This window comes from Ascaphus truei, chromosome 8, assembly GCF_040206685.1.
Source record: "Ascaphus truei isolate aAscTru1 chromosome 8, aAscTru1.hap1, whole genome shotgun sequence".
In the NCBI taxonomy this organism is placed as follows: Eukaryota; Metazoa; Chordata; class Amphibia; order Anura; family Ascaphidae; genus Ascaphus; species Ascaphus truei.
Genome location: NC_134490.1, coordinates 50,772,158 through 50,799,632, shown reverse-complemented (window position 1 = coordinate 50,799,632; position 27,475 = coordinate 50,772,158). Strand labels below are relative to the sequence as shown.

Here is a 27,475-nt window from a genome sequence, read left to right as displayed (position 1 = left end):
CATGTTTTCACAAGAAACACTTCTTTTTTTTTTAAAGGGACAGACAAGAAATTGAAAGCTTAAGAGAAGATGTGAGCAGCCTGAACGCAATCATCTCTGACCTGCAGAGAGACATAGAAGGCAGTCGGACAAGAGAATCGGAGCTGCTGATCTTTACAGAGAAGCTGACCAGTAAGAATGCCCTTATTCAGTCAGAAACCAACTCCCTGCAGGCACAGCTTGACAAGCTCCTGTATAGTGAGAGCGAGCTGCACAGCCAGGTGGAACAGCTGGGACAGACAAACACTGATCTGGTAAGATAACAACTAAACTGGCTTTGTGCAAATGGCGTTGGTGGGTTGTTGGGAGCTTTTGACCTGCGCAACGTGACATACATGTATAACGAATGGGATAATATGGCAGCAGGAGTCTGAAACTACTGTGAGCTTATTAACTTTTCATTGGGCAAGGAGAATAATATTAATATGCCAGTGTAGTCATTCATAAATTATTATTATTATTATTATTATTATTACCAGCTGGTCAATTTTAGACCAACACAGACAGATCCCTGTGTAATATTCTAGCATTGTAGCTAGAATCAGTCTTGGACACAGAATCAGCCTTGGACCTAGAATTCCTGTAACATGACTAATAAGGCTGTTCCTACTCTCAAATGTAATAATTAGTTAAACCACATCCACATACCAAGTGCAACCAGCCAAGCAGACACAGTCTAGTGATTCTGTTGTGGCATTTAACATATATGACCGGATGGGTTTCTGCAGAAACATTGCATTTTAATGAAGGGCAACAGTTAAAGTAACTAAGTCAGAGAAGATTATGGTTCATTAAGTCCTTCATAGTAAACATGATTTTGTCCCAAATGTCGAATGTATATGCTGCGTATAGCAAATATATATAGTCTGTGACATAGAGCAGTTGTCAAAGGAACACATCATCCCAAGTGACTGCACAGCTCACTTTGCCATGGGCGCTGGTAAGGTGCACAATTAAGGAATGTTTGAGAAACATTGTAGAAGAAATCTATTTGAGAAAGTGAAGAGTAATAGGAAGATATTCTAAGGGTGTATAAAATGATGAAAAAACAAACCATATAAAATAATGCATAACACATTTGTATGTGTTTCCCTTTAAAGCAGCAAAACGTGTGAAATCTTATGGGGTTTAAATTTTGTTTTTCTGTAGTATTGGATAATAGTTACAGTTTTATTTATTTTTTAGTTCAACTTTTAATGCTATTTGTAAAGAGTTTTAAAGCATCCTTTGATTTCAATAGCAGGTTTAAGCCCACCTCCCAAGCAATGCAAGATCTTTGCCACACTTTTCTGTTTGGGATCATTTGTTGCCAATGTTCCCAGCAGTTTGAGCTGTAAACTGTACACTAGATAATGATACCTTGATAATATAAGGATATGTTGTAGCTGCTGAGTTACACTGTCTGAAGAATTGATTGGAACTGAAATGCAGCCATTATGTTAGGCACACAATCAGGATTTTTACAGATTTATAACAGGAGCAGCAAACAATTGCAAGTTTAGGTAAGAATGTAGAATTATACATTGACGCATAAAAATAAGAAAAGTAAAAAAAAAAAAAGGGGGGAAAGTAGTATTGCTGCTTTAAGTGATACAAGATGGGGTTGAAGGAATAGTATGTTTATTAAAAAAAATCTAACCCAGCTAACTTTTTGTGCCATGGTGCTGAAACATTATTTTGTGGTTTTTAATGTTTTTTCATATCCGCATCTATGAGGAATGTTCGTGTTGGTGCAGCTTTCATTGAAATGCTTCTGCTATGTTTGCGGCACCATTCTGTTCAATGGAAAACTGTTTTATCCGTGTAATATAGTGGTTTTCTGCATTATGTTTTTTTGCAGACTGGGAGGCTACTTGTAGAGGAACAACAGCGGCAGCATGAAGTCCAAGCTCTTCAGACTGAGTTAGAGAATCAGCAGAAGGTACTAGCCTCATTAAATACCCTGGTAGAAGAACTGAAGGATGATCTGACGACCCAGAAGCGTAAACATGCGATCAACCTGAAGGATCTCGCCAAGCAACTTCAGCAAGGTAGAAACGATTTTTTTTTTAAATCCTCATTTCACTTCCACAGGTTTTAAACAAACATATGACCTTTCATGATATGAAAGTACAGAAAAACACATTGCATGTCCAGTCAGCTAATTAGAGAAATGCTGATCATTTAGTTAGTGTATATATTCTGATTATGCATTTAGGCCCATAATGTTTAAGCTGTGCCCGCTATAAGGCACCATCCAGGTGTGGAAGCCACCTTACAGCTTATTCACGTTAATGGGCCAGAAGGTGTCCTGAGGTGCCCCATGGTAAATATTGGCCTTAATGTATATTTTACTTGAATTTAGACATAAAGGACCAAAAAAATATTATTTTCTTCTCTTGCCCTGGAGGTATGTATCACCCATTACATCTCATTTCTGCTTTCTTCTCTGCAGCACGAAAAAAGATGGAGCAGATGGAGAATGGTAACTATGATAAGGAAGTGAGCAGCATGGGAAGTCGTTCTAGTTCTTCAGGTAACAAGAAGGGCCATGCTAGCAATTCAGGGTAAAAACTGTTTTTTTGGCAGATTGGAATAAGATTTCATGGGCTTCATTATGATGGAGCCACCTGTGCTGAAGCAGGGATATCCTGAAAACCTGGTTTCTTGGGGGCCCTTCAGGACTGGCGTTGGCCACCCGTGGACTAAAGGGAGGGTTCTGCACAGATATGTAGTTCTGTGTGAACGTTCAAGATCTCACAAGTCTCTGAATGATTTGATGCAAGTGATGGACATTATGAACTCAACGGCCTACTAAAAAGACATGTACTCCTTGACAGAACCTATATCGCTCCTGTGCATCACACCATGCTTGATGCCCACTCTGAATTCCTAGAATATATCCTTGTATCCTTGTATTGTATAACTTTGTTCATGAGGCACTAATCTTCTATAGGAATAGTGAGGACCAGTGTTGTGTTGCCCATGGCAAGTCCTTGTCACTATATTTCATTTAAACTGTTAGCTCTTTGTCAATTTTGTGGTATTACCTACATTTGCATATTCGATTAGGTAGAAATTGTAACGGTGAAAGACATTGATGTTGCGAAATAACTCTAGTTTCGGTCCCAAAATGTTGAGACTGAAAAATGAAAAGATTTCGTCCCCAAATAATTTTTAGCAGTCAGGTGGGCGAAGATAAAATTGGCGAGCTTCATTCCCTACACTTGCTTTTATATCCTTCTCTTTAAAATGTATGCTAATTATACTAATCTGTCATATGTATTCATCAACAATGTATTCGCATGTAAAACATCCATCGTAAAGTATACCTTCATAAAAAGCAGTCGTGGGAATGCAACAGTTCACAGCAAGGTATCCTTTGTAAGTTACAATGTCTTTTGTTCGTTGTGTCATGAAAGTTGTTTCACTCCCTGGGAGCTCCTAATAGATATACTGTATATATCAAAGCTGAAACCTGTCTGTTAGATCGTGCAATTGAAATGTATTTGTATGGTAAAATCACTTACCTGCCCTTTATGAAACCTTTAGAAATCTTCCAAAGAAAAATTGCAATGATATGTACAGCAAATAGAAATCCCGCGTGTGAGCGCATTCACATGTCTCAGACAGGTCTGCAACCCCCAGCCTTTCCCCCATTATCTCTTGGCATACAGTGCTCCCACTGCAGCAAGGGATTCTGGGTAATGACATGCAAATGAGCACACAGTGTGTCACCTTTTTGTTTCTTGTGCATTTTAACCCTTATAAGCTAACTTGTTTTGTATCTAATGATATGTACAATTGTATGGGGACAAATACGGCTTCAAGACGTTTTTAGCGTTAAAAGCAAAGTATTGTATTGTTCCTGCTACAGAAATGTGGAAGTTTTTACCTTGAGCTGCGTTACAAATCAAACCTCCCCTAAATCTAACCCTTCGCTAACTTTGGAAGCCTTGAAGTCTTTTTAATATTTTACGAATTCAGAAGTGTTGCAAGTCTTGTGTAAAATGTTCATGTTTGCACAACTTCAAGGCACATATAGAATTTGATATAAAATATGGTCAAGCGCAAATGATCACTACAATAAATCCATGTGGTAATAAAAATACAAAGAAGAAAATGATACAGCCCTTAGGCTGCGTCCGTGACGTCACCCTCGTGAAGCGGGTGCGTTTTCTGGACATTGTAGAAAAGCCGTGGGGGGGCATGTCTGTGACATCACGGAGCTGGGGTGAACCGCTCACGTCACCTGCCCGTCGCACCGAGAAATAAGTTTCAACTGATTCCTTGCGCAACGCACGCCCCCTCCTTCTGTCGCCTGCGCGGTCTATGGGTGCGATCAATGCCTTAAGGGAATGTGATCGCGCCGCGCGCGGATGCCTCCGCACGGTGTTCGGCAGCATGGACGCCGCCTTAGGGAATAAATGCAATTTGTAGATAGGGATTTTCCAGTTTCCCTTAAAACAGTTTGCAGTGGACGTCCGAGCGCAAGTAATTCCCAATTGGGTACAAAATGAGAAAAGAGAAAATATATAGTGCAGATGTGTTAAATATGCCATATGAATTCAATGTGTTGTGTAGTAAAATGAGATGTTTTCAAACGTTTGGGACACCCAGTCCTGCATCGAGATGAGGTACTCCTATAGTGTAGAGCAGGAAAACAACACGAGAGCAAAAATAGTGCAATACTTTTTATAAAAGTCAAAATGATAAAATGGGTGGTAGAGCTAACCCACGTGCTCTCCACCCTTTGAATACATATAGACCACAGTGGGTCAACAAAGAAACGCTGGTGCTCTACGAGAAGCCGACACCAAACCATGTGGGACGATGTTGCTCGTGCCGGCTTGCTCAAAATCGCCGTAGTCCGCACAGACCAAAACAGTCCTACACATTTCACTCCATTGAGCTTCAGGAGGGACTGTAGTTGCATTAGGGACTTCTGTCTTTCAATACCTTCCCAAATTGATGACGTCACAACGCAACTATATATCTATATATCAATGGATATGTAGAGCCGTCAATTAAAACATTCATGAAAAAACTGTTACGATAAATACTAGTAGGAAATGTCAAAAAAGCTTTTTTTCTTTCCTATTCTTCATATTCTGGTTCTAGAATTTGTACTGCAAATAAAAATTCTACTTGTGAGCACATTAACATGTCTAATACAGGTCTGCTACCCTGTGCTTTCCCCATTATCTCTTGGCATGCAATGCTTCCACTCCAGCCAGGGATTCTGGGTAATGACATGCAAATGAGCACAGTGTCACCTTTTGCTACATGTCCATTTTAACATGGATCCCTATAAGCTTATGCCTGCCGCATTACACAGCTTTTTCAGCACAGTCTGGGTAAAAGAAACCCACTCGCAGACGGCTGCTTCAGACTTGTAGGTCTGGGCAGTGGTTACAGGCTCTGCAATGTGAAGCTGGCAGGGATTAATCATTTCTCATCGAATTAATTATTTTTAAAAATGTTATTTAATCTTACTGGCTTTAACCCCAAAATGGTTATTATTCGACATTTGTGTTTATTGACCAATTACCTCTAGCTTGGAACTAGTTTTATAAGCAGAAATGTTCATGGTTGTAATTTTAGCCACAAGTGTAGTGCAGATTCACTTCTCCAATGTCACCTACTTAATTGTCATCATATGGTATCTAACTTGGTTAACTTCTGAAATTGTTGTCCTGTTAAAAGATCTTTTTTCTTTTGGTGTACCTTCTTCTCGCCTGTGATTTATTTAGCCTTCTTTTTAATCAGGACGACAAAACAAAATGCCAAAATAATGACATGACTCTAAACCAAATCCGCAGTTATTGTTATAGAGGGTGCAGAGTATTAAAATGTTTCACATTTCTAGAACATAGGATTTCTGAAACTGACTCTTAAACCAAGAAACAAAAAAACCTGAATATCATTTAAACTAGGCTGTGTAATTGTAGTGCAGATCACCTATTCATGACACAATGTGACAAAAGTATATAGTCATGTTCTTGCGCTCATTTTGTAGCTGAAAGCTGCTGAGCTCTGTGCCTGTAAATTGATTTCTAATTAACACACACTGGCTGCGTGATAGGACATTAAGAAATCTGTCTGCTGAATCCCACCCCCCACTTCTTTCATGAATGCTTAGGGGACCTGTTGACAAAGTAATACTTTTCAACCCAGATGCTTTGTTTGATCTGCAGGATCTCTTAATGCCCGAAGCAGCAATGAAGATCGCTCTCCGGAGAACACGGGCTCGGCGGTGGTGGACAACTTCCCGGCGGTGGACAAGGCTGTCTTGATTGAGAGAATAGTTCGACTTCAGAAGGCGCACGCCCGGAAAAATGAAAAAATTGAGTTCATGGAAGATCACATTAAGCAACTGGTGGAGGAAATTAGGAGAAAAACAAAGTATGTATAAATGACTGTTCTCAGCCCGAGCTCTCAGCCCATCCACCTGTGCATCGCGTCTGCTTTCACCTTTACCCAAATGATTACTTTCACTTACGTCACTTTTGGCTTCTGGTTTCCACAATTCCAACTAAGAAAAATTGGGGCATTTTTCCCCCCTCGCTAATTGCATGTACCTAATTAACCTAGGGACCCACACCAGACCCATAAGGCTGGTGAGGGGAGTTTCTGCTATGTGCACAAGCTTTTGTTATTTTATTTTACGCTGCCTGCTTTGTGAGCTGTGTAACTACACGGGTGCCTGGCATCTTTATACTAACTTGATTGGGTCCTAGTGTTTTTACTCCACCAGTTGCCATTGGGTCTTGCCTGTTGGTTTTCTGTATGCTTTCGTCATGTCTCTCTTTTCTTAAGTGTTCTACTGCCGGGGGTTCTCAAGACCCCCCTCTCACTCCGCCACAGGTCAGGTTTTCAAGATAGCCCTGCTTCAGCACAAGGTGGCTTAATCAGTAGTGGCTCAGTCAACTAAGCCACTGATTAAGCCACCTTGTGCTGAAGCAGGGATATCCTGAAGACCTGTGAGTGGGGGGGGGGGGGGGGGGAGGGGAGAGATCTTGATGACTGGAGTTGAGAACCCCCTGACGTATTGTATATATTCATCTTTTATGTTTGTCTTTTCCTCTTAAAACAATTGTCTCATGTTTTGGAAATGCCATTATCTGTTATGTCTTGTGCTCCTGTATAATTGTTTCAATTCTTAGTGATATCTGTGTGTTTGATGCATGTTAGTGGGGAATAGGAATGACCGTTCTGTACATAATAACACACTGACTTGTTTGGTCTCTGCTGAAAGAGCGGGGAGAAAAAAATTATTATCCTAGAATGCATTGACTATAACTCTGCATCTGCATTATTACAGAACGTTTCCATAAAAAGGGGAAAAACTAGGCATACAAATAATATTGTTGTTTTACTACAGACTGAAGAGTAAAATCCCTGGTTCTGATAATCTTGATGTATTATTATTTTGTGCACAATAGTGAATATATTTATTTTAGCTTGAATAGCAGTAGTCTTGTATCCTTGTTTAATGTGCTTGTATATGGTTTTATTTCCTTTTGCTTGTGTTCAAATGAAAAATATACTTTGGTCTCATTTGTTGTTTATCTCTGTTATGCCCTCCATATCCTTTAGAAGCTTTGATGTGAACTACCGTGGGGTATGATTGCTTAATGCAGGGGTGATCAACTCTAGTCCTCAAGACCCACCCAACAGGTCAGCTTTAATGGATATCCCAGCTTCAGCACAGGTGGCTCAATCAGTGGCTTAGTCCTTGATTGGTTTACAAGAGCCACTGTGCTGGAGCTGGGATATCCTTAAAAACCTGACCTGTTGGGGGATCTAGAGGACTGGAGTTGAGCACCCCTGGCTTAATGAATGGATACATGTGAACTGATGTTTCAGGGTCAGTGAGATATACATATATATGGATGTCGGCTTTTATGCAACTCTACATCATTAAAATGCAAATAAGTAACGTATGAGTCAGAGACCGGAAAATAAACCTCTTCCAAAACAGTAGCCTATCTCTTCACTTTGGCAGAATCCTCCCTTGTTGACTTTTACTAATTCTTAAATGCAAGCAAGAAACTACACAGATTTGACTGATGACTATGTACCACATCTCTAAGAGGTCATATTGTTCTGCAGGATATAAATAGGCCCTTTAGAACATAGTGCCCCTGTAACACATTGCCTGGGCCACTATCACTGGGTAACCGTGGCATCTGTTTTTTGCAATATGCAGACTACAGTGTTTTATTTGCATGCCAAGATCAAGTTCTATCAAGATTATTGTATTTGGCATATCTCTCTGAGTAATGTCCACTGGTTCCCATGCAGCCTCTGTTTCCCATTGATGGAGGGCACAGTAACCATATTGGAATTTGTTTCCATTAGTTGACAGAATTGCACATACGTTAATGAGGATGAGGTGGTTAGCACCATTAATGCTTTTGCCAGGGAGATCATTTGTCCAGCATTTCCTGGTTTTATTGTTTGAACAATGTATTTGAAATGTAAGACAATATGTCCTATCTTAATTATTCAATCAAACATATTTGTATGACCGCAGACTGAGGATCATGTAGCTCTGGTAGGTTGAAAGGCACAGGTAGTGTTAGTGGTACTTTTGGGAGATTCAGGCAAGTATTGGGACCATAGAGAACGTTTGGTGTGGGTGGTAATATTGTGAACAGATCCACAGGGTTCAAATAGATGGGTGTAGGTCTGCACTGAGGAAAGTAGTAGGGTCGTGTGGGATGGTCTGGCAAGGGACCCTTAGAGTTTTGCAGGATGCAGTGGAGCAGGTAACAAGGACTAGAAGTGATAGGTGGGATTCTGCGTGGCAACCGGTAAAGGAGTAGTGTGAATGCAAGGTATGATGAAAGGGAGGAATTGTACTATGAGAGTGTCTGTCTGAACATGGTAATATGGAGGTGATGAGGGAGTGGTGGGAGCGTAAGCATTGATGAAGTTTTTTTTTTTTTGTGGCAAAGGGTATATCATCAATGTTACCCTCTAACTATTAGATACAGCACTCTCAGTGATAGACAGTTCGAAAAGACCAAGCATGAATAGAGAGATATTAAGGCAGTTTTCTTTAATGACATTTACTGTACATGGAAATGGTGTAATTGGTGTTGTCTTTGTCTCCCTGTTTGTGGAACGCCCGTTATATAATCTGTCCTACAGTGGCGACATGGTAACACCTCATTTTGCAAAGGCCATCATGTTGATTTTAGAATGTCGGGATATTTACTGAGTACATCATTAAGATTATCAATAATAGAATTGGGTAAAGCACACGTTGGTTTAAAGAATCTCCCCTCACTCCAATTATTGATGTCCGACTAGTGAATTTGTTTTACATAATCGAAAGACCAACGCTTTGGCCTCAAAGATCCTTCATCAGGGTCCATCATTAAAAGGATATTCAGCAGACACTTTAAATTGTGTGTTTGCCACCATAAAATTGAAACTACAGTATCCCCCAAAATAAATAAAGGGGAAGGGTAGTGGGAACAGCGCTAATGCTAAAAATAACAAATACAGTAGTAACACTTAGGTGACTAACATAAAATATACACACTTTAAATGTTTAAAGTGGGGGCTGCCAGGATAAAAAGGTCCACACAAACCAATAGACAATAAAAACAAATAAACCGGCGCCTCCAAAATGAAATATAAATATAGCCTGACCAAATATAAAGTCCAATACGGCTGGGATGAGATCCAAGGCAGATTCTTCAATGAAGTCTCATAGAACGACAAACAGACGAATAAGACAATGACAAAAAAGAGAAAAAGATCATAGTGCAACTAAAAACAACTTAAACAAAACATCACTGATAAGGTTGACAAGAGAATGATTACAAATTTAATGCAAATGAATTAAAATAGATATAAAAACAACAAACCCTTGAATGTTGGGCTAGAGACACTTATATAGCGATGACATCCGGTAGGGATAAAATGGAAACCCTACTTACAGCAAAGCTGATGATAAGCCCGTAGCACAATGTCCTTGTCTGGAACCGAAGCCTGATAAGATGTCACAACTCTGCCTCTAGAGATCCACGATACCGGAAACTGCCGCTGCTAACACACTCACAGATGTACTGGTGTGTGGGGGGTGAAGCAGGTGAAGACCTGAACCCAGTGCTGCCGAGGGATTCGCCGAGGTGATACACGCAGACCAAGAGCTCGCGATAACTCGGTGACGTCACCACTTAGCGCAGAAGCAGGGGAAGTACCGGACGAATTCATCTGTTTGTCGTTTTATGAGACTTCATTGAAGAATCTGCCTTGGATCTCATCCCAGCCGCATTGGACTTTATATTTGGTCAGGCTATATTTATATTTCATTTTGGAGGCGCCGGTTTATTTGTTTTTATCCCCCGAAATAAACTTACAATTTATTTCCATTTTTATGCCCCTGTGTATTTTGATCTTTTTGTCTCTTGTATATTCAAAATAACCATTAAAAAAATATTAATGGGGCACCTCTAAGTATTGGCCTGTCATACTTCCTCTGTGGTGTTTAGAGAAGGTATCGGGGAGGGCTACAGGATGTTTCGGAACATACACTTAGGGTGCCGTCTGTGTCTGAAGGATCGGGGAGTAAAGGATGCTCACATTTTGACAGGTGTTAAAGCGCCTCGCATTTGTAAAAGAATGGAATGGAGGCATAGTCTGCAAAACTCCAAGGTAGTAATGCAGGTGAACATCTACTGGGAATTCAGTATTCATATCAATATTTAAGATATATCATCACTGAATTGAATAAAACATCCAACTGGTTTTGCTCTTGGTCTCTGCTTTTCAGCTTATTATACTTTTAATGGGGGAAAGAGTCAGAGGTGGGGAACTAGGTTTGAGACCCAGTGCCATCTTACTGTGACCTTCAGCCACTCACCTTTTGCTGCATCTACCAAAAATAGATTGTAAGTTCTTCAGGGCAGGGTCTTATTGAACATGTAAATATGTTGTACAACACTGTAATCTGTCAGAGCTATAAACAATCAAATTGGTTTTATGCAGTAACCTTTTTAGTAATGGTGGCATACAACTATAAACTCACCTACCAAAACCACACAGAGCAAAAATCAAATCGAATGGAACTAGATTATGCCTTACACATACATAACTAGAATATACACAATCACTCACATCTACATACTCTTATTGTTCTTTCCTCCGTGTAGGCCATTATTAACTTTAATATTAGAGGTAGCAAGGAAATCGATGCAGCTGTTATTTGACGCTGCATAGATATTCTGAAACAGACAAAGCATATGTTTCTTTTAATGCCGTTTTCCTTTTAAACGTGTTCATTTGTGTAGAAACATTAAACTCTTTCGCTAAATGGCACTCCACTCATTATTGATGTGTCTGGTTAATCGCCTACATACAAATAAGCACAAGAAAGAACAAGCTGCAGGTGATATGAAACAGTTAAAAATAAAGCCACGTCCATTCAGCAGACGTTGAAAGGTGTAACTGAAAAGCAGTTTGACAAATGTTGGCGTTCAAAGCCCGCTTAATGGCAGACAGGAAGGGGTGTGTATAAATGAAATAAAACAGAAAATTCTGTATATTAGATGCAAGGAAAAAAGAACACATGGGCAAACAGAGTGGAGGACATTTTTATTAAGGGAATAAGATCAAGAGAACAATAAAAGGACTTCCGGAAAGATGATCTAGGCTAACCCTGATTAGGGTTACATTTCATACATGGATATTTTTTTTGTTATAGCTGCATCATTCAGTGAAAGGTAGGTATAGTGTGTATAGTCCCTTACTCTCACCCTAAAAGAAACACAATAACTATAAAACAATCGGCATGGTCTATTTTTTGTTGTTCTTAGAATATATTTGTTGCGCAATTTATTTTAATTATTGGGAAGCAAAACCCCTCATTCCTAGTAGAGGAAATGGCATCTCATTTCGCCATGCAAAACAAAATATCTCCATCTCCTTTGTGTGTTACAGCATAAAAGGCAATATTAAGATAAAACGAGCAGGTATTTTTGGAGAACTCCAAGTGATCCTGACCAGTTCTCTCTCCCTGTTTAATCATTAATAAGCTTCATGTTTTTATACTAAGAAATGGATCCTGTTCTAACCCCTTTTGCTGTCTGTGGCATGGAATAAGGTTGCAATGAATTGAAGGCTCGTCTGTCAGTCGAGGTTAAACGAGGCTTTTACAGCTTGCAGGTTTATATTGACAAGCTGACTACCTGACTGACGGTGCTTGGGAATTCTGGGAAACGAGAAAATACTTAGATTGCTCAATGGGTAATTTCACTTTTTAGTTTCTTTATAAAAAAAAAAAGTATGTATTTTTATTCTAATGTGGTTTGGTAAAAGGTGCAAAAACATGCACATTTTAATCCAGTTCCCACTCTGGAGCATCCAACATTAGTTTAACCAATGTGCAAAGCATGGAGTTTCTAAACTCAGTCCAGCAACTTTATTTCTCTGATGTGATGGGATTATGTCATTTGTGACAATATCGGCAAAACTTGGGGGGGAGTTAAGGTTTCGTGTCACCTCAAAATCGAAATGCACAAATTAAAAAAAAAAAAAAAGTTGGCTTGCAAAATATATATATATATATTCGAATTTAGTTCAAACCAGTGCAGTTTTGAGAGGTTCAGTCCACCATATTGATTCAAAAATGGTGTCCAATTGTAGCCAAACATAGACAAAAACCTGCTCCTTGATCTCAGGAACCATCCTGCAAAATTTGGTAACGATTTCTGAAAGGGTGTGCAAAAGCCTGGCGGCTTTCCAAAATGTAGAGTAGGTATCAAAAACTCTGTGTGTGGTTTTGGTGTTGACAACAGTGTTTCCTATAATCCTATTAGACATAGATTGCTCCCTTGCAGCTGTGGCTCACATTCTCCTTCAGCTGTGAAGTTGTTTTTTAATCGAGCTGTTAGTTTAAGTCTGATAGATGATAGTATGATACAGGAATAGTGACATTTTTAGACTTCATTATATCAGCTGGAAACTAGACATTTTAAATAATATGACATTGAGTGATTCATTTGTTTGTTGTTTCTTTGGCAGCTACAAAATTAACCTTCAATTCTGTTTGAAACATTTTTTTAACTCCTGAATATATCTGTGTAGGAAAATGTGAAACTATAGTTAATAAGACGTAATAATCGCTTGTATCTGAATCCATTTTTTAACGAGCTGTCTAGATTTTTATCTTTGTTCAGCAGCTGTCAAAGTGATAATGAGAAGGGAAAAAAAGCAATGATCTCGGAGAAACTGTCGGATTACTTTTTTGTTTTTATGTAGTTCTCCGTTTCATTGTATTGCAAGAGCGTTTGCAAGAGAATGAGTTTGTTTTTTCTTGGCTGTACGTTGTATAACAGAGCGTTTTTGTCACTATTTCTCCCACCGAGGCCCCTAATTACTATGCTGTGGTAAGCTAGAAGACACCTCCCAGTGCTGGCAACGAGCTTACCAACCATTCCCTAGAACCGTGGTGGGCAACTCCAGTCCTCAAGGGCAATCAACAGGTCAGGTTTTCAGGGTATCCCTTCAGCACAGGTGGTGCAGTCGAAGACTGAGCCACTGATTGAGCCACCTGTGCTGACGCAGGGATATCATTAAAACTGACCTGCTGGTGGTCCTTGAGGACTGGAGTTGCTCACCGCTGCGCTACAAGGTGTCTTATGGCATAGCACTGCTTGGTAAATATGGTCCATCCTCTTCCTTTGTCCGCCAAGGGAATGGGGAAATTTTCTTCTCATTCTGCTGCAGTTCGCAGCCAGTGGGTTTGTGAGGGCCTATGATATACTACTACTGACATTCAACAAAGCATGTGCGCGCGGAGAGAAATATTCATCCTTTTGATTAGATGTCAGGATGTTGTGGAGACCGAAGTTAATCATGTAAATGTGATATATACATGGTAACATCTCTGCCACCGTTGTTCAGTGTCTAGCTGCTATAACTGTGATGTTCTGCATTATTTAAATAAATCAGCAGCAGTCACTAGGGAATTAGCAAGGGCAAAGTTAGAGGTATATTAGGGCCATATTTAATAAACGGTACTAAACTGTAAGGCATATTATGGCCCATTGAATTGATTTTAATGTTCACTTTATGATAGTTATAGTTCAGGGGTGGCCAACTTCAGTCCTCAAGGGCCACCAACAGGTCAGGGTGTAAGGATATCCCTGCTTCAGCACAAGTGGCTCAGTCTCTGACTCTGAGCCACCTGTGCTGAAGCAGGGATATCCTGAAAACGTGACCTTGAGGACTAAAGTTGGCCAGTCCTGTTATAGTTTGTTACATACTGTAGCGATGACCCAGTCCTAAAAAGCTGGCTCAGGATTTCAACCAAGTTTATCTGCTTCAAAGGCAGAAATATTACCATACAATATCCTGTACAAATATTCAGAATGGGTTTACACTCGCTACGATATATATATAATGAGTTGCTATGAAATATTCTAACATACATAATGATGAAGGAATGTATTGTTAATGGCACAATCGTGACATCAAATTGTGACACTATACAATGAGATGTTACCATAGTTGCAATAAACCTTCAACATTAATGGCCATAGTTACAGTACCAAGTAGTGCTAAGTCATAAGGCACTTTACTTTGTATCCATGCTGCTAGTATTGCTTTACTCTCTCCTAAATCTGTCTCCGCGTCTCCCCTGCTGAAATCCCTCTCTTGGCTTCCTATCAAATCCCGTATCACACACAAAATTCTCCTAACATTTAAGGCTTTACACTCCTTACATCTTAGCCCTAATTTCTAGCTATACACCATCCCGACTCTTGCGTTCTGCTCAAGGATAACTTCTCTCTACCCCTTTTATATCTAAAGCCCTCTCCTGCCTTAAACCTTTCTCACTGACTGCCCCTCACCTCTGGAATGCCCTTCCCCTGAATATTTGACTAGCACCCTCTCTATCCACCTTCAAGACCCATCTTAAAACACCTCTTTGAAGCATATGGGTACCTCCGCGGCTGATACTGTAGATCTCGTACATCGAGCTTGTCCCCTTGCAGGCGCACTTACCAGAACACCCTCCTCCTGTCTCTGTAAGTTCTCCCTACTTACCACTTAGATTGTAAGCTCTTCGGGGCAGGGACTTCTTTTCCTAATGTTACTTTTTATGTCTGAAGCTCTTCTTCCCATTATGTGTTATATGATTGTCACATGTATTACTGCTGTGATGTGCTATGTACATAAATGGCACTACATAAATAAAGCTAAACATACAATCAATTGAATTGGCCATAAGATGCATTATAGGTTGGCGCTTCTTAGAAAATATGGTGGTTCAGTTGCATTTGCCCTAAGGTGCATTAAGACCTAGGCAAGTCAGCGCTATGCAAAAGAACTACATTATAAAGTGACCATCCTGTATGTTTCCCTGTGCGTCCCATATTTCCAGCGGTCTGGCATTTACTTGTGTTGTTTTTACAGAATTATACAGAGCTATGTTTTGCGCGAGGAAGCCGGGACTCTCTCTTCTGAAGCCTCCGACTTCAACAAAGCTAATTTGAGCAGACGCGGCGGGATCATGGCTTCCTTGTACACATCTCATCCAGCCGACAGTGGCCTTACACTGGAGCTGTCACTGGAAATCAACAGGAAGCTGCAAGCTGTGCTGGAAGACACCTTACTGAAAAATATAACGCTCAAGGTGAGTTCCTGGCATCACTTTGCTACAGGGGTGATCAGATTGTAAATGGAAAACCTTTAAAACAGCAAAGAATATATAATATTAAGTATAATTCAACACTCTAAAGCTCTCCTACAATTATGAAGGCCTAGACCGTATTCTTATAGGTATATAATCGCTATCCTCATTTTGTAATGTATTTTGAAAGGCACACATTTGTTCTCTCAAGATCTTGCTGTTTATTTGGAAATTATCCTTTGAAGAACTATGTTAAGGTTCTGTGAAGAGCCTGCAACAAGTCTCCACAATTCATTAAAACAATATTACAGATTTTAATGCTATGTATCTATTATCAGAGGGGTGGCCAACTCCAGTCCTCAAGGATCACCAACAGGCCAGGTTTTAAGGATCTCCCTGCTTCAGCACAGGTGACTGAATCAGTGACTCAGTGGTCGACTAAGCCACTGATTGAGGCACCTGTGCTGAAGCAGTGATATCATTCAAACCTGACCTGTTGGTGGCCCTTGAGGACTGGAGTTGGCCACTCCTGTATTTTCAGGTTCTAACCAAATATTACTTCTATCACCCTGAACATACATCAGTGAGAATGCTAAATGATAATGTATGTAATATTAATCTATGAAAGATGTGAAGGAAATGTTAATTCAGTTAATTTATTGTTGCCCAAGATCTTCTCTTTCACCCCATGTCATTGGGGAGATTGATACAAGATTCTGCACTGTTATGTGTGTTTCTGTAATGAATTGTATAACTGTGATTACCTCTGTTCTGATCCACACAGGGTTTAAGCATGGTTGAGAAAAGGTTTGTATTAGAGGTCGCACACCGTATAGCACGGTACTGGAACAAAAATAATTGGGGTGCACTATATGCTGTCCGGGGTCTGCTCCTGTGGTAGATCCCGTGTTTGGAAGTAATTGAACAGTAGGAAGGCAGCGAGTGCTCAAGAAGTTGGAGGAAATGTTTCTTTATTGAACATACATATTCCGCCTACGCGTTTCTATCCCAGATGGAACTGAAACACGTAGGCGGAATATTTATATTCAATAAAGAAACCTTTTCTTCAACTTCTTGAGTGCCCGCTGCCTTCCTACTGTTGAAGCACGGTTCTGGAAAGTGGTGTTTGTCTAAAGAATGTGTTACCGAGACATGTGGGTTTATCCTTTTCTCTCAACTCCTTATCTGCCCCACAGGAGAATCTGCAAACTCTAGGAGCAGAGATTGAACGGCTCCTTAAACGGCAGCATGAGATGGAGCGCTGAATGTAGCCACAAGCTCTTAAAGGCACAACAATAACATGACCCACAGCAAAACTGCACATACCTGGGGCAGAGATGTATCTTGTCTGGAAGCATTGAAAAAGAAAAGGAAAAAAAGCTTTTTTTTTTTTTTTTTAGCCTTAAACACCAAACACAAATACAGTATGCAGTACCAAATTTCCAGAAGCTTGTGGGATATGATGATGTAGATCAGGACAGCCAACTCCAGTCACCAAGGGCCACCAACAGGTCAGATTTTAAGGGTATCCCTGCTTCAGCACAGGGGAATGATTTGAGCCACCTGTGCTGAAGCAGGGATATACTTAACCTGACCTGTTGGTGGCCCTAGAGGACTGGAGTTGGACACCCTTGATGTAGATGCTGCTGATCATGAAAGGTCCATCCATATTCCTCTTCTATATAATGACAATCTTGTTCTTAGATATGTTTGCCGTTTTTAAAGAAATAACGGTGTCATTAAGGGAAAAGCAAATGCACTAGAAAGGAGGAAGGGTTTATGGCAAGAATGAAAACAAAGATCTGTATATGCCATCAGCCCGTAATGTTCATGTGCTTCCATTCCACGCTCTCCGGGTGTCAGGTGGTGCTTTTCTGCAGCATTTGACTCTTGTGCGTGCCATTCTGCATCTTTCAGTGGGTAATTCTCCTCTTTGCTAATAGAGGCGGCCTGCAGGGCTTTGTCTGTTTTTCAGGCAGCAGAGAAATCAAATAACGTGTCCCATGATTTATTACATTTTCAGCCATGTGGTAGTCTAGTAGTTGGGCTACATATCATCTTTATGGTAATTCTGTAATATATTTTGTTTTCCCTTGTCATGGCATAGTCAAACACAATTCAGGGACCAATGGGTTAAAGCATCAGTCCACTTACTTGGTTTAAAAAGAAATAACATATATAGCATTGTTTGTTTATTTAAGAAATGACCTTTTATTTTTTTATTTTAATAGAATACTACACAGTGAAACCCTTTAGTAATCTCCTATTATTTACAGGAATAATAATGTGAAATACAGTTGCTTAGGGTCTGCAACACAATGAGTTTTACACTTTTCTCCGAGCTGATTATTAACTCGCTCATATAGGTATATGCGTTGAACAATGGATTGCCTTGTTGGTGGTTTATATATTTCTGTTGTAACTTCTAGATGCCCGACTTTCTTTGCGGCAGTCCCCAGGAAGGTTCGTGTTTTGCCGAGACCCTGTGATCCTGGTGCCACAGCTTATCATTCAGAACTTTTAAGTTTGCCGTGGTTTGTCAGGAGAGCGGGATCCCGGCTGAACCAAGTCCATTAGAAAGTTGGCCTGGCTTCATCTGTAGGCTGTCGAGGATACATTGAAAAGCTGATAAACATGCACTAACTATGCAGAAGATCTACATGGTAAAGAAGGCTGGCTGGAGAGTGCTTTAACACAAGTGCTAATAATGTAATATAAGGCCAGTTAGCCCAGTAGACAGACAGGCACCGTTTTCAATACATTACGCTAGGAGTGGCTGAGGAGAAAAACCTCTCGGAAGCTTCAAAGGATTACTCCATGTCATTTGCAGTGATTTAATTATGGGGCCTGGACATGTTGGAAAATCCTTCGTTAAATTAAGGTCTGGATGTTTAATTTATCACACAGGGGATGCTTTGATAATTACCTGCTTCACTCCCTGGGTCCTGCTGTAGATGTCGAGCCCTGATTAAAACAGGACACCGATTTGTACGTGCCCAATGAAAATGTTGTTGCAGAACAATATTTAGCAGTGGATGTGGATTGTCATGTACTTTGGTCTGTTAGATCTGGAGTACTCGACTCCTGAAGATCCCCAAAAGGTCAGGTTTTAAGGATACCTCGGCTTCAACACAGGTGGCTCAATCAGTGGCTGAGCCACAGATTCAGCCACCTGTGCTGAAGCTGGGATATCCTTAAAACCTGACCTGTTCTTGGGTCTTGAGGATTAAGGTCGAGCACCTCTGTGTTCGATGACCACAGCATGCGAGTGTTAATATATTGAAGCGAGTGCTTTTGGAGAAAGGGCTGTATGTGTCGTCTGGCTTTCTGTGTTGGTTTATGGATTTGGAAGCATTGCTTGGCAAACCTATTTAAGAGTGTGTGCAATTTATATTACCTTTTGGCTTTAGTCACTGCGCAGAGGAAGAGAAGTCTTTGACTTTCAAATTTGTCAGGTCAGGCACTTAAACACTCATACATTGGGTTTTTGCTAAGAGGCAATACGTGTTATCACACCGTAATACTGCATTAACCGCCATAGATTTAAATGGCGGTTAACACAGGGTCGCTGTGTGATAAGCCGTATTGCACCTTAGAGAGGCTACCAGCTTCCTGGCCAACATATTAAAACATCTTTTTTCGGGGAGATTTGGTAGCAAAATGCAAGAGATCTCTTTATTTTCCAATAACTTGCATTGGTTTAAGGGAGTTATTTTCCAGGGTAAAAGTGTGTGTGTTTGTGTTATATAGTTTTATATATATATATATATATATATATATATATATATATATATATATCCCCATATAAATAGGGAATGTTGGCCAGTATTGTGGAGTGCAAAAAAAAAAAAAAAAGATGGTGTAGGGTTATTGAGTGGAAACAATCATGTATATTCACCCGATTACATCCCTTTCTTCTAATTTCTCACTCTAAAGCCTCCTCCATCCACTGATTCCCAGTACATTTTCATCGGCTCGCCTGTTTTCTATATGAACATTTGCCCCTCTTGACAAGGGATGCTTACAGCCCCTGAAGAGTAGAGAAGAAGGGAATTTACCGACTTTCAGTGAGCCAGGAGTAGCTGTACAGCAGCTACAGGTGTGTGTGTGTGTGTGTGTGTGTGTGCGTGTGTGTCACAACAAACATGCACTGAAGTGGGCTGTGCGATGAATTGGCATGATTGTTTTAATAAAGGTTCTATTGGGAGTTATGCAGCAGTTCTAAAATATGCAGTATGAAACTCCAGTCCTCAAGGGCCACACACAGGTCAGGTGACTGAGCCACCTGTGCTGAGGGATATCCTGAAACCTGACCTGTTGGTGGCCATTGAGGACTGGAGTTGGCCACCCCTGATCTAAGATATATTTTATAAATAAAGGTACCACACGTGGATTTGAGACTCAATATAGATAAGGTGACAGTGGGCTATGATCGATATGACATGGCTGTCAGTCTTGCACTATTTGTCTTCCCATCTTTGAGTTTTTTCCCCCCTGTCTGTGATGCAAAATGTAGATGCGTGCGTGTGTATGTATATGTATCATTTGAGTTTGTTTTTCTTGAAAAATCTCCAAGAAACCGTTCCGGATTAATAAGATTATTTTATCTATTTATTTTTCCCCCCATGTTTTCACCTGCTATAGTGAATCTGGTGCATTTTATTTCAATTTAAATATTGTATAAGTTAGAGAATAGGCGGGAGTAAAACAAATTTCCACCCCCCCCCCCCCCCCAAGGTGATATATCTGTATATTTGGATGAATGTTGATGATATGCAATATATGCACATATGTGCTGTTTCAGTGTTAAGCAGCTGTTTAAATAATTAGACTGCTATATTAATCATAAACTGCTGGTTTAATAGGATAGCGTTCAAAACCCTATTTAGAAGAAAATTCAAAATAACTCATAACAAACAAAGGTGTTCATCAATATGTAAAAATTACAAACATACATGATTTTTCTAGTGTAATTTCCTTAACCTCTTCCCAGATGAACCTGCAACACACATGCAGTGAAAGGGTTAATCTCCGTTCTGTAGCCACTAATGTATTTTTGCAAATGACACTGGCCTTGGGATATGCTTCTTGCCCCTGTTGACATGGCATATTCAGCCTACCGCTTGCAATCATCCTACACATTTTGTTAGGCCCTACTCCTACTTTATCACAACAATGCATGGCCAATGAACAATGAGTTTGCAGAATTAACGGTTTACCCCCCCTATCCTGCAGGCACACCACCTTACGGCCTCGTCCCCGCTGCTCGCGTTATGGCATGTGCGGCGCGAACAAGACACGGCGCTGTATGGGGCCGGCCTCAGTCACTTCCGCCACTCGCCTGCAGAAAGCACAATGCGCGACCTTTGCCAAAAGACAAGAGTTTTGGCGGGGCAGCCGAGCGTTTGCCACGTCATGGCGGCGGTTCAGCCAATGAGGGTGAACTAGCCATGTAACGTCATGGCTGCGCCTCGCCACGCCTCCCCATCGCGAGTGATCTGAAGTTCTTCCGATCACTCGGATGGAGGGAATGAGCGCCGCTAGCCACCCTGTCGCACGCACTGGGCCGTAGCCTTAGGCTGCTGACTTAAGTGATCTGCTCACAACCTGGTTACTCATTATTGCCTCTTGGCTATAACAACTAATCAACATATTGTTGCGCATGCTGTAAGAATAGTGTATGATTAGAAGGTCTCATTGTCCTTACGGTCTTGGTCATGAATAGTCACAGAGCTGGTATCCAGAAAATGAATGTGCTTATGCATAGGTCAAGTTTTCAGGATATCCCTGCTTCAGCACAGGTGGATCAGTTGTTGATTGAGCCGCCTGTTCTGAAGCAGGGATATCCTGAAAAGCTGACCTGTTAGTGGCCATTGAGGACTGGTGTATATCCTATGCATGGACAGAATTGCCACTCTCTTCAATTGAGAAATTGGATGTTGTTGGCTTACATGGTTTTCTATCTGCAACCCTCATTGTTCCTAGTTACTTTCACACTGTTAATAAAAGGTCGAAGCAATCTTTAAAAAAAAAAAACAGAGACATCTCTCCATTGTAAAGTTGTCACACTCCGTAGCTCTTGGTTTTGTGCATCAGATTCAGTTTCAGTCCCCAAGATGCGTCATGCTGCACAATATCCTGCTTAAATAAATGATTGATCATCTTGTATTTTTAGCAATTATTATATTGATTAGCAATGTGTGCACTTGTAAGATTACTTTAAGATTACACTCCATGTTTGGCAAATGCTATTTACTTTAAATTATTGCATGGATTTATTTATTCCTTTCCGCAACATGTTTACCCAAGGGACATGTCGGCTGACGTCATGTGTATTGTACGCCCTCTTAACCCTTGTCCCCTTTGTTTTATTTTAGTCCACTCCCCAAAACATACTTTCAATAACATAATTTGTGGTTACGTCTTCAGGCTTTTTATAGGAGGAGATTTCATGGGTGACTTTTCCCATACTGGGTCTGTTAATATGCGATGGTTGTGTGATTAGCATTCATAGAACTGCTGCAAACTGGACTTTCGCTGCTGACCAATTATGTAAACGTCTACCACATCGCACCTTATCACTGGCCCAATGTTACTCCTTCCACAACGTGGCCAGGAATATATACTGTACTTAGTGTTCGTTGCTTACCTCCTTAATATATTACGCCTTCCCCGTGCTTTTGTTCCTGCTCATCCTATCCTGCTCACATTTTGTGATATCCAATATTCGCCTAAATCGCTGTTGGGAACCAAACCACATTTCTTCCCTTGCTATTATCCCATGTGTTTCTCAGTATTTTTCCTTTCCACACTAAATAACCTTGGTACTGTACTTGTGCCATCCGTTGGAAACCAAGTGTTGTATGGTTCAAAGCATGCCTCACATTGAGTAACCTGGCAGAGGACTTTATCTGAGATTACCACGCATAAATGATATTAATTTTTAAGATACTGCAGATGTGGAAAGATATCTTATTGTTTTGTGAACATATATACTTGTACTTATTTTCATACTTTTTGTGCAAGAGGGGCCAGTATGACATTGCTTTGTCAAACCCATTAGGCAATGTTCATATTGAAGGGGCGTGCGTGCGTGTGCGTCAACAAGGTTTCTTGTTGCAAATAGGGGTGTGCAAGGAATAGAAGGGTGTGCTGTACCCATCAGCATTATTGGTGTGCAGGGAAGTTTATGTTCAGGGTAGGTGGTACATTAAACCTAGATGCCTGTCTCTGCTGCTGCAGTGTAAATGCCAATATAACGTGCTATCCTATGGTAAAGTTTGATTATTGTTCAGTCTGGTTTTCTTGGGACCTGTTGAGTATTATAAAACACTAAAATATGCCAATAAATACATTCTCTTCGCGATCGGTGTCCTTGCCAAGTGACAGACATCTATCTTCCATTTGCACAGAGTATCCTTTGCCCGTGTGCCAAGATTGAATGGTTGTGTAACAATATGAAAAATGAGTTAAAACTACAGCATTTGCAGATAAAGGAACAATTTATGGTGTCACTACTCATGATGGAAAAATGCTTTTATGATGAGGATTCATCTTTTGTAAATAGCAGGTAAAGCAATTTCTTTGTTCTGTCCCCCACACAAATTATTTATGTCTACACTTTAGTACTTCTCGCTAAACACTCAATGATTATTCTCCCTGGCAACAGGGAGGACAATCAAAAGAATGAAGAATATGTTTAACATAATTGTGGAGAAAATTGTATATTAAAATTGTATTTTTTCAAAATGATGTGCGTCTTTATTGTGTGTAGCAGGCCTGTTGAAGGCTATCACTGAACTCATTACACATACCCTTGGAGGATTCATGTGTACAGACAGTCCTCGGTTATCCAACGGAATCCGTTCTGGAAGTAGCGTTGGATAGTGAAACCGTTGTAAAGTGAGTACATGTTAATCAGTGGCGGTGAGCGTCGGATAACTCATTTCGGCGTCGAAAAACGTCCCATGGGGTTGCATTGTAAAGTGTTGGATATGCCATTCGTTGTAAAGTGAAACGTTGGATAGCGAGGACTACCTGTATATCTTATTTCATAAAGTGTCAATCTACAAGTAGGCAGTGACACTTTCTATCTTTGGGTTGAGTTTGTGGAACAATTTGCTTCACTTTACCACTTCTTACAATGCTGAACGACCCTGCAGCATATTGTAATGTCATTTTCAGTAGGGAAAAAATAAATATGGTCTACTCTCACTTCTGAAATGTTTCTAGTACGCCAAATGTTTTTTTGCTTGTGTATTATATCCTACAGCAGGGGTGCTCAACTCCAGTCCTCAAGCCCCCACAACAGGTCAGGTTTTTAGGATATCCCAGCTTCAGCACAGGTGGCTCAATTAGTTCATGCTTGAGCACAAGAAGGCTCAATCAGTGGCGCAGTCTTTGATTGAGCTACCTTTACTGAAGCTGGGATATCTTGAAAACCTGACCTGTTGGGGGGACTTAAGGACAAGTTGAGACCCCCTGCTCTACAGTATATCATGGGAGTTATGTATCAAGTGAAAATTATATATATATATATATATATATATATATATATATATATATATATATATATATATATATATATATACTGTGTGCTCATTTGCATGTCATTTCCCAGAATCCCTTGCTGCAGTGGAAGTGCTGTATGCTGGGTGATAATGGGGAAAGGCGGGGTTGCAGACCTGCCTAAGACATGCAGATGAGCATACAGCTATATTTGCATATTTGCTTTCCTGTGGAGGGTTTTTGTCACTTTTTTTACTCACCATAACTTAACTCAGTATTATATATATATATATATATATATATATATAAGCGATCAACTTGAGTCCAATGTGAAAGTTCTGCTTGTAATGTTTGACACAGATTAGTATGTAACTTCAGAGTTGAATTATTATTATTTTTTTCTCCTTTTACACAGTCACGTGAGAAAATGATGGCATATCGAACCCACAATTAGGGCTTTATACATAGCCCCAATCTGTAGTGCAATCCCTGTATTTGAGACATAATCTTGCTCAGTATATAGCTGTGTTTCTCAACACACTCTTTGGGACTTTGAATTGAAATGGACGTCACACTTGTCACATACAGGTTCCAGTAACTATAATATGTAATTACAAACCTAATTCAACTACTCCATAACTTATTTATATATATATATATAACCACCACATTGTCCAATCTGTGTGCCACGTCTCAAAGCTGTGCACAAAAGCATCTGTTAATGCACAAAAGAAAGGTGTCGAGGCAAACCAAGCATTCTGATTTGTTACTATTATAAGCAATATACAACACAACGCCAAAGTGAATGTTGACTTGGCAACATTATACGTGCTTCCTATCCGTAGCGCTTTGGAAGGTCATTGAGGATATTCTGCATGCATATTAGAGTCTGTGTTCTGGTGTGTTGCATAGGGACAAGTGTCAACACAGAAACAATCAGGAAAAAGTCATTTCCACTTTATTCTGCCAAATAATGGGAAGAAAGGCTCCAGTTTTTACAAATGGAACTGCTGAGTTTGTAAATATATTGCTTACAAACCTATTGAGCTCTGGCTTAATATCTACTAATATCTATTAAGCTCTGGCAGTGACTATCTACTGATGGGCTGGATGCATCTCGAGAATATATGCACGTCTTTACAGTATATGCATGTGTATCTAGTTTGCAGTATTACTGACGCCTAAACTCACAGTAAGTACGTTTATATTAGGGGTAGCCAACACTAGTTCAAGAGCTATCAACAGGTCAGGTTCAGTATATCCCTGCTTCAGCACAGGTGGCTCAGTCAAAGACTGAGCCACTGATTTGAAGCAGTGATATCCTGAAAACCTGATCTGTTTGGTAGCGCTTGAGGATTGGAGTTGGCCACCCGTTGGTCTATACACTCCTTACACTCCCTTTCCTAGAATCTTCTGTTCTTCACAAAGTAGAGAATAAGACAATTGCACACTTAGGACTTTCTCAAGAAAACAACAAATGCTAAAAAATAAAAAAATACAAATTTAATAAATGATCAACAAAATGGAAAATAAAATGTGTAACTTGAACATTCTGAACCTACCAGGTAACCTTCTCACCAGGCATTAAATGAAGTGGAAGGTTTTATAAAAGAGCTTTCCATTCTATGTACAATATAAACTGTTTTATGAAACATGTTAATTTGTAGATATCTCTGTATATAAATTATTTCTTCTGGTCAAATGAATGACCTGATTATACATGCTGTATATGTTGTAATTTTGAATAAATAATGTACATATGAATTGTAACCTTCAGCTTTTGTTCTTCTGGGGTTCATGATGGGAAAGGGGTTGAAACCACAGCTCATAGTATAAAGTTAATAGATACTCACAAACATTTGCTTTATATATAAATGAGCTTAGTTGCTTTGCAAATGTAGTCCAATAAGTTTAGGAATATTCAATAACCTTTAAATCCTCAAAATACATTTTTTAATTAAATGGCGGACACCGAAGGAAAAAATTCCCAAGTTGAAGTTATCTGTACTGTATGGTCTCCTTTTGTAAATCACTGTGTACACTGTTGGAGCTACTGTATATAAATACAAATATACATACATTTAAATATTTGAGTTTAGCAATTTAAAACCAAGGTATTCCCTGTGGAAGATACATTGGCATTAAATGATGCGACTTAAAACCATTTGCTAACCGAGACCATGGGCTTCATTTATCCAAGCTTCTCCGCTGCAAAATGGGTGCCAAAAATACTGCTATAGCTTAGGTACAAGGGTTTCCATTAAAACCAGTGAAATACAGTATGGTGCATTTTGTTTGCACCGTTTTGCACAGGGAGACTGATTAATAGACTTATTTGTGAATTCCCTTTATCCATAAAGATTTTTGCAACAATATACCGGTAACTCCACGCCATGTTTTTGGACTGATGATGCTGTTTCTTGCAGTGCCTTCATTGCTGTATGTAAGCACACAAGATCACATAATTATTTTCTTTTGATCTAAGGGAAGGGGTGCTCAACTCGTCTTCAAGACCCCCCCTCCCCAACAGGTCAGGATATCAGAGCTTCAGCACAGGTGGCTCAGTCTTTGACTATGACCTGTGCTGAAGCTGGAATATCCTGAAAACCTGACCTGTTGGAGAGGCTTGAGGACTGGAGTTGAGCTCCATTGATCTAAGGCAGGGGAGCGCAAACTTTTTTTTATCTGCCCCCCTGCCTGCTCTCCCTCCCCACCCCCATTACCTTTTCTCCGGCGGTTTATGACATCACAACGTCATGTGACCCTGTGGCATCATTTGACGCTGCCTTGCCGGAGACAAGGTAAGCGACTTAGAGGCCTCACGCGCTCCCCCGGCATTTAATTAAAATGCTGTGGGGAACAGCGCGGGAGCCTCTGTAAGCGCCGCGCCCCTCCCATTTTGCACACCGCTGATCAAAATCACTTAGAAACCATGTCCATACTAGTCCATTTAAAGGGTATATAGTTTTCTCAAAGTTCAATTTAATCACTGAACCAACATTCTGTGCTACAATTTTATATTCTGTATAGTGACCCACAGATATCAGTTGAGAACCTTTTAGCAATGTAATCACAGGGTAACTGCAGTACATCTATGTAATAATGTATGTTTAAAGCAAGAGGCCATTCAGGCACTGTCCATCCCCACAGCTGCTATAAACCTTCTAATTATAGGGAATGATCAGTGCCAGGTAGTGTCCTGAAAGACTTCTCATTAGGGGGCCTATGCAGAGAGCAGCGCTAGAATAAATTGGAGAGTTTAAGAAAAAGTAGCTTTAATGGAGAGTTTTTTTC

General features: G+C 40.2%; 1 protein-coding gene across 1 annotated transcript in view; it reads left to right on the top strand.

Annotated features, from left to right (window-relative positions):
- CCDC186 (coiled-coil domain containing 186) overlaps nucleotides 1–23,422 on the top strand; it is a 73,428-nt gene extending 50,006 nt beyond the window's left edge. Inside the window, 6 exon segments of the mRNA XM_075611949.1 lie at nucleotides 38–293; nucleotides 1,880–2,069; nucleotides 2,474–2,554; nucleotides 6,216–6,423; nucleotides 15,457–15,676; nucleotides 16,870–23,422. Of these exon segments, the coding sequence (XP_075468064.1) occupies nucleotides 38–293; nucleotides 1,880–2,069; nucleotides 2,474–2,554; nucleotides 6,216–6,423; nucleotides 15,457–15,676; nucleotides 16,870–16,938 (1,024 nt within the window). The 3' untranslated portion in view covers nucleotides 16,939–23,422.
- The last annotated feature ends 4,053 nt before the right edge of the window (nucleotides 23,423–27,475 follow it).